The sequence below is a fragment of the Gorilla gorilla genome, chromosome 21, assembly GCF_029281585.2.
Source record: "Gorilla gorilla gorilla isolate KB3781 chromosome 21, NHGRI_mGorGor1-v2.1_pri, whole genome shotgun sequence".
In the NCBI taxonomy this organism is placed as follows: domain Eukaryota; kingdom Metazoa; phylum Chordata; class Mammalia; order Primates; family Hominidae; genus Gorilla; species Gorilla gorilla.
This window is the reverse complement of record NC_073245.2, coordinates 69483583-69498748: the sequence shown is the minus strand read 5'-3', so window position 1 is coordinate 69498748 and position 15166 is coordinate 69483583. Positions and strand designations below refer to the sequence as shown.

At 52.4% G+C, this 15166-nt stretch overlaps 1 protein-coding gene across 1 annotated transcript in view; it reads left to right on the top strand.

Annotated features, from left to right (window-relative positions):
- BMP7 (bone morphogenetic protein 7) overlaps positions 1-15166 on the top strand; it is a 95904-nt gene that overhangs the window by 36503 nt on the left and 44235 nt on the right. Inside the window, exon 2 of the mRNA XM_031005002.3 lies at positions 1413-1605. Within this exon, the coding sequence (XP_030860862.1) occupies positions 1413-1605 (193 nt within the window). The remainder of the gene's footprint in view (positions 1-1412; positions 1606-15166) is intronic.

Genomic DNA, 15166 nt, shown 5'->3' with positions numbered 1-15166 from the left:
TCTTCCTCAATGGTGTTCCCATCCTGCTGTCCCACTTGGAACCAGGCAGCCATAACCCAGCCTGAGAGCTGAAGCTTGCTGATCGTATTTCTCCTTTCTTCTGACCAATCTGCTGGCCAAACTGGTTCTGCTCTTTCTCCCTCTCTCTCCAGTTCCCCACCCCCAGACAGGAAGTGGAGATGGGCTTGTATTTTCCTGCAGATGAAAGGTGTCTGGAGGTTCTTCTCACTGGCCTGAGTGTGGTCATTCTGCCCCTTCCAGCACTCTGTGGCTCCCAGTGTCATTCCTGCTCCATGTTGGTCCAGAGGGGGCATAATCCACAGGAGCCACAGGTCCCCACCCAGAAACACCATTCCTGGGCTTTCATCTTGGTGCTTATCATCTATGAAATGGACATGACATCTTAGTCTAATACCGCTGCCAGGAGAAGGGAGAAAGGTGGAGGCCTTTTGCCTTATTTTGTCCTGAGTCACTTTCAACCTCCACCCCAACTCTGCCATTCACTCCTTTTAGTGCTGTTAGTCTACTGCTGTGACTGTAAACCTTGGCACCTCATTAGAAATATCTGGGGGTGCTTTAAAGAGATATGGATTCCCTTGGTTCAGGAGGGGATCGGAGTAGCTGTGTGCTGGAGCCTACTGTGTGCTTCTCTTCCCATGTCCAGCAGCCTCACGTTGGTAGCTTGAAATCTGCCAAGATGGCAGTATTTACACGGTGGAGTCAGCAGGCGCTTCAGATCAGGTCCCTGAGAGCCAGTTGTTAAATGTTTACCAGCCCACACCTGGGCCAGGACGTCAATATTTTCTAAAAGTTTCCACAGTGATTTTCATGTGCATTCAGGGCTGAGAACCCCTGGTCCTAGAGATGTCTCATACTAGGCACAGTAAGGTTTATGCTTACCAACAACAGCTAACAGTTATCCAACCCTAGCAGATGTTAAACTATTTGTGTGAATGAGATCATTCAACCCTGACCATAACCCATGAAGGAGGATTACAATCCCCATTTTTAAGATGATGAAATTGGGTTCCATAGAGGTTTTCTGTTACCTTATCTAGGGCCACTCTGTTGGTTAGTGGCTCAGGCCAGATTCCAACCCGGGCCTGAGCCCCTGGGAACTGAGTCTGGCCAGGACCTCTTGGATGGCTGTGGTTAGTGCCCTACTTTTCCCAGCAGGTTGGATGCAGAATCATGCTCTTGTCGTTCAGGATGACCATGGGGACCATGGGGTCTGAGCCTGTGACCCTCCAGTCTGCAGTGTGTTGGTGAGGAAGGAGCAGTTGTCACCGGGGTCACTGGCAATGGGCATGCCTCCATCTAGCTTAGGCAAGATGCTTGGACTCAGAGCCAGAGAGTGAAACCCAGACACTAATGAGCTGTCGGTGTTGGTGTGTGTTCTCTTCCTCTTCCAGTGGAACATGACAAGGAATTCTTCCACCCACGCTACCACCATCGAGAGTTCCGGTTTGATCTTTCCAAGATCCCAGAAGGGGAAGCTGTCACGGCAGCTGAATTCCGGATCTACAAGGACTACATCCGGGAACGCTTCGACAATGAGACGTTCCGGATCAGCGTTTATCAGGTGCTCCAGGAGCACTTGGGCAGGTGGGTGCTATACGGGTATCTGGGAGAGGTGCTGAGTTTCCTCTGGGGGCAGAGGAAGAAGGTGGTGAGGGCCAGAGGATGGGTCAGATTGGCACAACCACGTGCCAGGCCCTGTACCAGATTATCCCTTCTAAAGAAGGTGTATGGTGTATGTCACTTCCTTAAAACCATGACCGACAACAAATTCAGGAATAGTAGAAGGCCAGGGAGCCCAGGGATGCGTGGTGCCTTGTGGGTTTTTACAGGCAGTCTAGATCTGGCTGGGTGCTAAGGGACATAGAAGAAAAGGGGAAGGGGAAGAAACATTTTTGAAGGGCTACCTCTCTCCCGTTCCTCACTCTGAAACCCAGTGCACGATGTCAGGCAACCAATTAAGGTGGCCATCTAAAATAAAATGTTAGGGGAAGAAAAAAACCCAAACCAAAATAAACAGAGAACTCTTAGCCTTCCAAGAATCACTAGGTCAGAAACCAAACGTTTGTGTTGAAAGTCTTTAATTTATCGAGATCCATTAATTTCAAGGTCTTGTGAGAGGTAAGGAGGCTAAGAAAAAGGGCTGGGACATTTAGCAGGTGCATTCTATTCAGACAGTCCCGAGGCAGAAATGACCAAGGTCCTATTACTCAGTGGCTGGGTTGCTGGACCCCGCAGGCTGTCAGACATCTACCGTCCCCACTGGGCAGGGAAATTAATGGAAGAAAGGTAGTGTGGGCACCTCCTTGTGATGTGCAGGCCTAGCATCTTCAGCTAGAAAGGGGACTTGTTACCATAGACAGGGACAGAAGAACCATCACAGCTGCGTTTGCCAAGCTCTGCTATTTAGTGCTGGTGGGGGGCGGGGGTGGGGGTGGCCATCTAAGTACCAAGAAAACAAACCTGTTCTCGCGCGTTTCCAGAGTGTTTTGCACTTGATATCTTGTTTCATATCCACAGTAGCCTTCAGAAGTGGTGGCTCATCTATAAAATGAGGAGAACTAAAGTGACCTGAAGCCAAAGAATGAGGCTACCCAGAGAGAATGTGGCCACATTAGGACGTGAGCCCAGGTTTGCAAAGCTGGAGCCCATGCTTATGAAAGATATTTCTTTCCAAAATTTGTTTTTAGGTCAGGTGTGGTAGCTCACACCTGTAATCCCAGCACTTTGGAAGGCCAAGGCAGGTGGATCATTTGAGGTCAGGAGTTTGAGACCAGCCTGGCCAACACGGTGAAACCCTGTCTCTACTAAAAATATAAAAATTAGCCAGGCATGGTGGCGGGCGCCTGTAATCCCAGCTACTTGGGAGGCTGAGGCAGGAGAATTGCTTGAACCCAGGAGGAGAAGGTTGCAGTGAGCCGAGATGGTGCCACCGCACTCCAGCCTGGGTGACAGAGTGAGACTCTTTCTCAAAAAAAAAAAAAAAAAAAAAAAGTTTTTGAGTAGGCAAGACATGTTCATGGTATAAAATCAAAAGGAAAGAACAGGAACCACAGTGAAAATGAAGGCTTCCAGCCCCTGCTGAGGCGGCCCCTGATGCCAGTTTCTTGAGTCTCCTGAAATCAGCAAAGGAATCTGTGTTGCTGTTGTCACCTGTGGAACCCCACAGTGCACTCACTCCTGCCTCTGGCTTTCATCGTTGGATGATGAACCTTGGCAGCCCTTTGCAGGGGTTCACACGGGGTGCCCTCGTCCTCTGAGTCACCTCACTGTTCCACAGCATGGGTTGTGCTGTGTTTCATGTGTGCACGCTGGCTCCTCTGTTCTATGATGGATGGTGCCGCAGGGCAGGTACCCTCGCTGACATACGTGTTCATGTCTATCAGTCAGATAAAGTTCTAGAGATAGAATTGTGGGGTCAGAGGGCCCACACATGGGTGGCTTTGGTAGACACTGCTGAGCAGCTCTCCTGGGAGGTGACATCGACATCTACTCCCAGCAGCCAGGGAGCTTCTTGCTTAGGATGAAACCACAGCCTCTGTGTCCAGGCTGTTATCTGGATTCTCCACTCAGCTCCGGCAGCTCTTGGTCCTTCCTGCTGGCTTCGTGGGCACCTGGTCCCATCATGGTCTGTGGTGCCTCTGCTGTCTTGCCTGAGATCCATGGGGTGGATCCTGAGGGCTGCAGGGTTGGGCAGCAGGCCTGAGCACTGTGTTTGGAGGAGGGATGGGCGTTCCAGGCGTCCTCCCTGCCAGGCTGCTGGCAACAGGCAACTTGGGCTGGGGGTGCCCATTCTAGTGCTGGGGTCGCCCATTCTAGTGCTGGGGTCCTGCTCCTGGGGGCTTCTGGGCTGCTGAGTGACTGAGTCCCCCTCAGCACAGGTACCTGCTGCATGCCATGCCCGAGGGCATCGACCAGAACGAACCAGACATGAGTCCCTGCCTTCTGGAAGCTCACGTTCCAGCAGAGGAGAGGACATGGCAGGTGGGAGCATTGAGCAGGGAAGGGAATCGGGTGAGAAGCAGTGGAGGGAAAGACGGAGCCGCTTTCTTTAGGTTTCTACATGTTCTTCCTGTGCCTCCTGCAGCAAAGCCTCCATTCTTCAGAAGTTAAATGGTTAAATTAAACAAATATATTATTTATTCATTTTTCTGGACAGGTTGTTTTGTTTTTGAACCTAGAACCAAGATACCCCTATTATGTAATTCCCCAGCTATTAAGAGCATGTATTCAAATCCTGCCACCAGGTACCCATGTGGCCTTGGGAAAGAGTCATCTCTCAGAGCCTCAGTTTTTCCCTCTGTAAAATGGGGATAATAATTGAATCTCCCTCCCAGAGTTGTGCTGTGGATGAAAGGGGGTGACATACTTACAACAGTGTCTTACACACAGGAAGTGCTCAATAAATGGTCACCTACGTTAGTATCATCGTCATCACAGCAGGAAGTGGAGCAAGACCTCTTTAGCAAGACAAGAGCCCTGGGTGGTGGCTGTGGCACTGCCTTCCCGTGTATGTCCACCAAGCCAATTCCCCTAATTCTGCAATCTTCCAGTGGGAACAAAGCCCTGAGCTTGAAAATGCTCTTCAAATCCCTCATGCTTCCTCCAGCTCACCTGTTCAGAGATAGGCTTTTTCTTTGCATGTCCCCAACCTGGTTGCATGTCCCCAACCTGGGCCCGCACAGCTTCTTCCAGCTGAAGGCCTCCTGCAGACCTCAGCCCGGGGGAGCCCAGAGCCTGCCCTGCTGTCCCCGCCATGTGGCTGCCTCTGTCTCTGTGCCGCCAGCTGCCCAGCTGTGCAGGGCTGGGACATCTGACGAGCTGTGCCTGAGCTCCAGGAAAGCCCCGGGGGTGCCGAGGATTAGCCGGCTTTGGGTCAGCCTCAGCGTCTCTCCCCTTGTGGGAGTCACTTTCCACTGAGTCCTCTTGATCTCTCGGAATCCAGATTAAATTCCGATAATGAGCCGAGCTGGAGGCCTTCCATAGCCCTGCGGCTCTGCTTAAAGCGCGGCCCCAGACAGCTGGAAAGACATGTTGGAGCCGCCCTTGGCGGGCTGTGGAGCGAGTGGGGGCTCAGAGGCAGGTCTGGGGACAGTGGCCTTGGCTCCAGAGGCCTTGCTGGGGTGAGAGGGGGCTGCGAAAGGATCGGAGTCTTATCCTCATTTTCTGAACCCCAGGCCTGAGGCCAGGCCAGCTGGGGCCTGGCTTCCAGGAGCTGGACTTGCTCCTGTCTCCATTGGTGCAGACTGGTTCCAGGTGAAGGTGAGGATATTTGGGGTAGGGGTTGTGCTGTTTGCCCTGTTTCTGCTGTGGAGCTGGAACCTGGCATCTTCCATCCCAGTCTTCCCTGTCTCTCCCTGAGCATGTGTCAGGCTTGCCCCACTCCACAGCGCTGCCCCACATGTAGGCGACACACTTCTGCTTTGGGAGCTGGCCTCTGAGAACCTCCCTGGGAGGCCAAGGCCAGCCAGGGCAGCAGAATCTGCTCCAAGGGAGTCGGCCGCCACCAAGGTCGAGATGATGTTGGCAGCTGGATGAAAATGTCCCTGGGTTCATCTCAGTGATTTTGGCTGCCAGGAGGGTGACCTCAGCGTGGTCTCGAGGGCCAAGATTTGGATCAGCTGCAGCCTGAGTCACTCTGAGGAAGAGGGAGCTGCCCCCTGCCTGTCCCCACCACACAGGATGGATTGGCAGAGGAGGCCTCGGCTCAGTTTCCTGGGTCCCTTCAGCCCAGGCAGAGGCTCTTGCCCTCGACTAGCCCTGGGATGGGGGCCCTGAGTTTCTGCCTTTCTGAGAAGCTCCCTGGGGATGCCGTGATGATTTTGGTCGATAAACCTGAGAACGTAGGTGGGGCTGGATGTGGTAGGAGGAACGATGCAGCCCCCTCACAGGGCGGCCCTCGGGCAGTGGGCCAAGGGCTCCTTGCCCAGTCCTCTCCTGGGGATGCTGGGGTGGTGGCAACTTGTGATGTGCGGATTCATGACTTGGTAGCAAGACTCTGGGTGGGTTTTGCCCTGCCGTTAGCCCCCATGAGCGTGTTTGGGCAGAGAGCCATGGTCACGTTCCAGAGCACGTCTCCACCCTGTGGTTGAGGCTTCTTGTTGCGTGGTGCTTACTGTTTATGACTGTGCTGGACACTTCAGCTTTGTTTCATGCCTTGGAAAGGTTCCTATGAAGATGTATCATCCCCATTTTACAGGTGCGGAGCCTGGCTCAGAGGTGGGAAGTAACTTGCCCAAAAGCACACAGCTACAAAGTGGCAGAGGTGGGGCTCAAACCCAGGCTCTTAGATTTCAGCAGTCACCATCTTAGCCATGGCTGTGCCTCAGTGATTCCCATAGGGCTGATTCCTTCACCTGGGGCTCAGATGGGTCCATTGATGAGTCCTGAGCTGGTTTTCAGCCTTGGCTGTGCAATAGAATCACAGAGGCTTTTAAAACTCCTGATCCGTAGGGGTTGAACTGTCATTGGTGTGCTTTAAAAGCTCCCAGGTGATTCCCTGTGTGCTGGGGTGTGAACAGGTGGCTAAGATCTCTCTAATTTCTCACCCATGAGCTGTTTTACATGCCCAAGAGGAAGGAAAGAGATTCCTTTTTTTTTTTTTTTGAGATGGAGTCTCACTGTGTTGCCCAGGCTGGAGTGCAGTGGCATGATCCCAGCTCACTGCAACCTCCACCTCTCAAGTTCAAGTGATTCTCCTGCCTCAGCCTCCCAAGTAGCTGGGATTACAAGTATGTACCACCATGCCTGGCTGATTTTTTTATTTTTAGTAGAGATGGGGTTTCACCATGTATTGGCCTTCTGTGACACATTCCATGTTCCCTTCAGCTTGGTGTCTCAGAGAAGACTGTTTTTCTTCCCATGAGACTGAGCCCAAAGTGTAGTCCAGACCACAATTGTCAGTCTCAATGGCACAGGAAAGGGACTGGCTAAGGGTGAAGATCCCTTTGGACTCTGGCTCCAGAGGCTTCTGGAAGCTTCCAGAAGCCTCTGGAGCTTCTTGCTGCTCCTGAAGGCTACGTGACTGTTTCCTCGTCTCCTGGCTTCTACTCCTTGCCACTACACCTCAGCCCCAGGGCATGAGCTCTGGTTTTGGGCTGCCTTCTCAGGATGTGCCAGGTCAGTTTCCTGAGTAGCCTTTTCAGAGGGCAAGGAGGATTCCTTCTGGCTGCTGGGAACTTCCAGGATGTCCTGGAAGGTCAGAGGAGAGCAGCCCTCATCAAGGAGCCTTGGCATTTTTCCTCGCAGTCCCTTTCTCTGGGCCCCACTCCAGAACCCTGACTGAAGCTGCCTGAGCGGGAGTGGCAGGCCCTTAATGCCTTTGGTTCCGCTTGGGGTCCTCTCATGGATCTGCAAGGATCCCTCTGGAAAAAGCCACCCAGCTGGGCAGAGATGGCAAACCACTGTGTTCAATCCAGTTAATGCCAGAGACACAGCCAGTATCCCCTACTCAGCATCTGGGGGCCAAATGCCCGTTGGCTTCCTGTCCTGTGGCCTGAGGCCATCTGGTGGGCCTTGGTGGCTTTTTTTTTTTTTTTATCTCTGTCCCTGTTATTTCTTCCCATAATTCATCCCAAGCCTGGCTTCACAGGGAGCATACGGGTGGTGGCTGGGAATCGATGGCAACAGATTCCGTTTGCTGAGTGTTTGCGGCGGGCGGGGGCTCAGCAGGTTGCCCACATTTTCCCTGATTCCCCGTAGGTGTTATATCACGTTCAGTGAAGCCGAGCGGGTGTCCCCACAAGGTGGTCAGTCCTGCCCCTCTTGTAGACCACCTGTGGGAAAGGTCTGCTCCCTTTACGTTTCCATCGATTTAGCTGGGTCCACAATGCGATCTTGGAGCCTCCTCTCTCCCATGACACTTGTCTATACTGGGAGAAGGGATGGCTGCCTTTGGGAACAGTCATGATGACAAAAGCTAATTGCATGCAATGGGGACTCTTTACTGCTTCCCACAACAACCCCCCATGGAGACACCCTTATCCCTGCCCACCCCTCTTTTTTTTTTTTTAGAGATAGACAGGGTCTTGCTCTGTTGCTCTGCTGGAGTGCAGTGGAGTGATCACAGCTCACTGCAGCCTTGACCTCCTGGGTTGGAGCAATCGTCCCACCTGAGCCTCTCAAGTAGCTAGTTTTTTACTTTTGTAGAGATGAGGTCTCACTGTGTTGTCCAGGCTGATCTCAAACTCTTGGCCTCAAGTTGTTCTCCTGCCTTGGCCTCCCAGAGTGTTGTGATTACAGGCATGAACCACCATGCCTGCTCCCACACCCTCTTTCACAGACAAGGAAATGAAGGCACAATACTGGGTTGGGGATTAAGGATGAGAAGCTTGCATCTTTCCCCAGTCACATATGTTTTTCTTCCTTGGCTGGTGGATACACTTTTTTCTTTCTCCTCATGGCAGTCCAGTCCTGTAAATTGGGAAATGGTGGGGCAATTCGTATTTTCCACACAAGGAAATTGAGGCAGAGACCAGTGACCTGCCCAGCCTGTCCCAGCTGTGTGTAGTGAGGCTTTGCAGACGCACCTGGAGCCGCCTCTTGTTTCACCCCTCGGAAGTTGCACGGACTTGGACAGCATGTGGACACTTGCTGAACCGTGTGGGGCTGCATAATGAAGATCTGAGTGGGGCCCAGCAGAGACAGTGACAGGGGGTCCACAAGCGGAGGAGTTTTGTTCGTTTTGCTCACTGTGGTATCCATTTTGCCTAGAGCCTGGCACATAGTAGGTGCTCAGTAAGACACCAAATGCACGAAAGGATGAAAGCACAACCCGGCCTTCCCTTTGAAGATGTGGGCTCTCTGAATTCACAGACCACATGGTCTGGTCCTGTGTGCCTGAGCGCATGTACAACAGATGCCTGCTGAATGAGTGAGTGCCGGCCACAGTATCTTTGCCCTGGAGCTAGTCCGTCCTAGCAAATGCTCCAACGTGCTTTCTCTTCCAGAATTGAAACTCGAGAATGCCTTGCTTGCAATCTTTCTTCAGCATCTGAGCCCAATTTCCAAAAAGTGAAAATTGCCTGTAATTATGATACTTTCTGATCCTATGGATGTTTCCCTGTGATGATTATAATTACGTTATTTACAGCTGTGTGCCAGTGGGTGCCCAAGGGTAGGTCGGTTCTTGTTTGCAAATAGGGGAGACATCAGCGTGTGTGCGGCAGCCTGGGGTTCTTTACACTGGAATGCATTTGGGAAGAATGGGCTTTCGTGGAGGCAGCTCTCTGGATAACTTGATTTGGCACTTTGATTCCAAAAGCACTTCATGCTTGGCCCTGGGCCTCTGCTCGCCTATAGAAGCTCATTTTTCCAAATGTATTAACATCTGTGTTTCGAATCAGGATCTGTAATTGCTTTAGCTTTTTTGGCAGGAGACAAAGAGAATTAATATTTTTCAATTTGGTCACAAGCAGTCATCTGTAGCTGGGAAGAAAAGTGTCTGCTCGAATACTAACTCTAAGGGTCGGGAATACAGGCTTACCAGGAAAATGATGATGTTTTAAAGGAGACAACCACAGTGAATGAAGCTAGTTCAAGTTCAGATTGGAAGTAGGCATGTGGGTAAATACTCAAGGTTCTTCCAAACCCTGCTTCTTCCTTTGTCTTCCTATTGCAACCTCTGTCGGTGCCATGTTCTTCTTTTTCCTCAACAATGCCCATGGCTTTCCATTTTGCCACCCCAAGAAAGGAAGAAGGAAAGCTGACACCTAGTCTTGCATTCCAGCACGCATGCCACCCTTCTCCTCCCGGGACCAAGGCAGGCATTGCTAATGGATCCCTTTTCCTCCCTTTCCCTGGATCCTTGGTACAGGTCTCTAAATAAGGCAGCCACTGCCAGTTGAGTGAAGCTGCCATCAAGTGAAACCTGTTGGCCACTGGTTTCAGGTCAGGTTTCTCCGAAGCTCACCCTCAGCTGAGGATTGTGTGGCTGTGAGAGTGAAGGATTAGAAAATGTTTCCAGGAAAGGCCTTTAGGAGCATCGGACAGTGGGGAGATGGGGAGGCCAGGTGAGGGAGCAGTGCTGCGCAGAGCACCCCGAAGGGTGACTTTGGCTCACTCTTCCTGCTAGAGGTTCTGGAGAAAAAGTTGCACCCTCACCCTAGTCCCGTCAAGAGAGCTGAAGTGTTTATACCCTGTCATTTGAGGCAGGGTTTCAGTTTCCGAGCCTCCGCAGTAGTGACCTTTGGGGGTGGCTCATTCTCTGGGGTTAAGGGCCATCCTGGGCATAGTAGGGCATTCAGTAGCAGCCCTGGCTTCTGCCCACCAGATGCCAATGACACATCCCCACACTCAGTTGTGAAACCAAAAATGTCACCAGACATTGTCAGGGTCCCATCTTTAAAAGGACCTCTAACTAGGCCCTGGGGAAGAGTTAGGAGATGAGGGCAGAATGGCCCTGACTGAGAAGCCCAGGGTGGAGGGAGGGATGTCAAGTACCTCTGGGTGACACAGCCGAAGTTGAACATACTAAGTGGGAAGTCCCTCGCCCACCCTGTCTTCTTCCCACCTTCCCACTCACCTTGCTCACTGCACCTACCACCAAACACCACCTACCAGCAAACACCAGCTACCACCAAACACCAGCTACCACCAAACAAACACCAGCTACCACCGAACAAACAGCTACCACTGAACACCAGCTACCACCGAACAAACACCAGCTACCACCAAACACCAGCTACCACCAAACACCAGCTACCACCAAACAAACACCAGCTACCACTGAACAAACGCCAGCTACCACCAAACAAATGCCAGCTACCACCAAACGCCAGCTACCACCGAACAAACACCAACTACCACCAAACAAACCCAGCTACCACCAAACACCAGCTACCACCGAACCAACACCAGCTACCACTGAACAGACACGAGCTACCACCAAACACCAGCTACCACCAAACACCAGCTACCACCGAACACCAGCTACCACCGAACACCAGCTACCACCGAACACACACCAGCTACCACCAAACAAACACCAGCTACCACCAAACACCAGCTACCACCAAACAAACACCAGCTACCACCAAACAAACACTAGCTACCACCAAACAAACACTAGCTACCACCAAACAAACACCAGCTACCACCAAACACCAGCTACCACCAAACACCAGCTACCACCAAACCAACACCAGCTACCACCAAACACCAGCTGTGCAGCTCCTCACACACATCTGTCCGAGGTGGTGCTCAAACCCAGCTGTTGTCAGAACCTCCTGGAAATATATTGGGAGAGAAAAATACAGGTTCCCATGTTTAACCCCAACTAGTCAGGTGTAGGGGCTAGGAGTTTTCATCATGAATGTTTAAAAACAAGCTCCCAGGACTGGCTGTGTCACCTTCTGGGCCCAGTGCAAAATGAAAATGTGTCAAAAATGTATAAAGGATTTCAAGACAGCAACAACAGAGCATGAAACCAAGCTCGGTGTACTTCTGTGTGTCGGGCCCTGTGTGACTGCACGGGTCACATGCCCATGAAGCCGGCCCTGGCCTTGCCATCTCCCTGGATATAGATGTCTGTTGATATCTGTGTTGATAGATATCTTTATACAGATACCTTTCAGCCCCAGCCTCATTTCCAGCTGTCTCCTGTACACGTAAACACGTGGAAACACAGACAGATCCACAGAAACACAGACACAGATACAGCACACAGATGCGCAGACACGCCTGGTTTCCCCTATTTTAACACCTTACATCAATAGGGTACAGTTTTCATAATTAAGGACCCAGCATCTGCATTTTTATTAATGAAAGTCAATCATTTATTCCGGACCCCTTTGCTTTTACTTCTTGTCCTTCTGTCCTGTCCAGGACGCCACCTACCCTTCAGTGGCTACATTCCCTGGGGCTCCTCCTGCCTATGTGTTTCTCCTGCTTTGCTTGTTTCTGAAGGTGACAGTCACCCAGCGTTTGGAGGGAGTTGATGCAGAGTCCTCTCCCACTATCGCTCGGTCTATCTCAGCCCCACCTATTTTAAAATTCAACCTGAATCCCTACGCTCTGGCTGTGGCTCTATGTCTTCTGAACTTGAGTGACCTGGGTCACAGCCACACGGGGTCCCCAGACTGGAGTCCTTGTAACCCCTGGGCTTTCAGCTATGGCGACCTCAGTGCCTGGCACAGAGCACTCCATGTGGCTTTGCTTCTTGAGTGGAAATGAGATTATAAGAGCCTTTTTGGGGGTAAGGGTTCTTTGTCTCCTAACTCTTCCCCAGGGCCTAGTTAGGGGCGCTTTAAAGGTGGCACTTGAGGTGTCCTCAATAGCAGGTTCTTTCCCCTCCATGCTGTGGGCTTAGGGAGTGGGCTCAGCCTCTTGCTCTGGGGTTGAACCCACAGGTCCCAGAAGTGGGAGAGGGTGGGTGGGGTGGTTTGGGAGTCAGGTTTGCAAGTGGGATTGAGAGCTGGAACCAGGAGCCTCCCAACAAACCTGTCATGGTCATTCTTCTTGGAAAGCTTTCTCCAGCTGAGTCCTGCCTCCATCCCTTTCCTCTTGGGTGTTCCACATGCGGGGGCTCACGGTGCAGTAGGAAAAGCATCTCTGAGGCCCTAGTCTTGCTCCTGGACATAAGAGGGATCCTCCAGCTTCCCCAGCATCACTGGTGTTTGAGTCTTTTCTCTGCAGATGCCACCACAGGTTGTCCTGGCGGGGGTCCCTGCCATGAGTGTAGACAGCATTTCTCCTCCAGCCCATGTCTGGCTGCTCAGGTGGTGACTCCCACCATGTCAGCCTCACCAACTGCCACCTTGGACAGGGCCTCCACTCCTCCTCGGAGAGATGGACCTGCTGAGCCGCAGACCTCGAGGCTTCCCCTCCCCACACACCTTCCCCTATGTGGGAGCTCTGCGGGGAACTTTCTTTGACCCACTGAGGAGTCGGAGTCCAGGTCTGTGGAGAATTCCCCAGCCCCCTCACCCTCAGGAGACAGCCCCTCACCCTCAGGAGACAGCCTCTCACCCTCAGGAGACAGCCCCTCACCCTCAGGAGACAGCCCCTCGCCCTCAGGAGACAGCCCCCTCGCCCTCAGGAGACAGCACCCTCGCCCTCAGGAGACAGCCCCCTTGCCCTCAGGAGACAGCACCCTCGCCCTCAGGAGACAGCCCCCTCGCCCTCAGGAAACAGCCCCCTCGCCCTCAGGTGCACCCCTCTGGAGCTGCTCCAGGAGGTTCTGACAGGCTGAAGTCCTAGGCCCAGAGTGTTCTGTTTTGACGATCTCCAAGCTTGCCTTACTTCCCCGCCCTCTCCAGGTGGTTCCTGGGGTCACCTCTCAGACAAACTACTTGCATTCAAGTCCTTGACTCAGGACCTGCCTCTGGGGTCACTGAAGCATGACAAAGGCCAAGTGTCAACCACACAGGGCAGCCGGGAGGGCTTCCTGGCAAGGGGCAGCTTTGGCACCGGCACAGCTTCTGGGACCTGGTGAGGGTCTACTAAGTGCAAGCTGACGTCCTCAGCCTGCCCCCTTCCTCGACCCCCCTGGCTTCAGGATGCTACCATGAGAATAAGTCTTAGAACATCCCGCTCTGGCCTTCTCTAGATGTTCCAACCCAGCCTCTGTTTTTGAGAATCTTGAATTTGGAAATTGCGTCACTTGTTTCTGTCTGCAAAGCACTGTCAAGTTTCTTTCCCCTTGTCGCCCTGCTTTGCTGCACTTTTTCTGTCTCTGGGTTTGGAATCTTAAAACAGCCTGTGGTTCTCTTAAAAAAAAAAAAAATGAGGTTGGAAAGATGACCCAGCCCGAAGACTGTATTTGTGGTGCTTGTTTATTCCTTGAGTGTGCTGCAGGAAAGGGGCTGAATTTACCTCATTCTATTTTGGTCTGGACCTGGAGGCTGGAGGAAATGTGGTCCCCAGGAGGAGTCTAGAAAGATGAGTCTCCCCATCCTCCATGGCTGCCCACCCACCTCCACAGTGCCAGATGCAGGAAGCTGCCCATCCGTGTGGGATTTCCCCCAGAGCCGTGTCAGAAGCTCTGCAGTGCCCCCCAGGTTTTTCTGGGGGGAACCCCTAGAGTTCTTGATGTTTCACCAGAGTTCTTGGTGTGTTCTGTGAGCTGGAATCCAGCTCGCGGCTCAGTTCCGCTGGGTTTCTGGATGGATCATGCCTGGGTTGAATGGAACGGTACAGCCTCCAGTTTTCCAGAAATTCTGGGGCTCAAACCCTGGTATCTTAAGCAAAGAGGGACAAGAGTCAGGTCCAAAAGGAAATGTGAGATGTGCTTTCTTCCCAGCTGTTGCTCTCTGCCCGCCTGAGTCCTCTTGATTTTTGCCTGATGTGGGGAAAGGAGGTGGCTCCGAAGAGGTGATGGGGACAAGAAATGGGGGCACTCATCCAGAAGCCCATGCAGCCTGGCAGTTTCCAGTGAGGGGTCAATTTGAGGTAATTTGACAGCCCCCTGGTTCCATAGCCAGGCCTGTGAAGGTGGGGGGTATGGAGGTGCCCAGGGGCTGACGAGGGTCTCCCTTCAACTAGGATGTGCAGCTGGGTGCCCATGGCCTGGTAGTGGGCGCCCAGTGGGGCATAGAGTGGGCTGGGTGGGCTAAGGCCCCAGTGAACTGTAAGTCAGAGCCATTTCTGGAGCTACCTGAATAATCTGAAAAGGTATTTACCATTTCTCTTTTAATAATATAAACTATTGGAAGTGAAACCAGAAAACCTTACTGGCCATAAGGATGCAGAGGATACCAGCATATTTGTCCAGCGTGCATCTGAGGCCTGCTTTGTGCTAAGCTGTGTGCTTGGTGGAGAGGCTGCTCCAGGGCTGAACAAAATAGGGCTGGTTCTTGCTAACAAAAAGCTTAAAACCTGGCAGGAAAAGAGGAAAACCCAAAAAACTATACAAACAAACTGAAACTCCAGCCCAGATGGTGCAGGGGAGAGGACTTGGGCTTGGAGGGTGTCCGACGTGGATGCACCATTAGGGCATCAGTGGACGCTTCCCTGGGATGCTCAAGAACAGGCAGGTGTGAGGGAGGAGAAAAGGCAGGGAACAGTGTTGCAGGCAGCGGGAACAGCATGTGTGAAGGGCTGTGGTGGGCTGGAGACTGGCACAGATGAGAAGGGCTGGATGGGAGGAGGCTGTGGAGACAGGGGCGGGACCATCCAGGACCTTACAGGTTGGATGACCTGGAGTTGACAA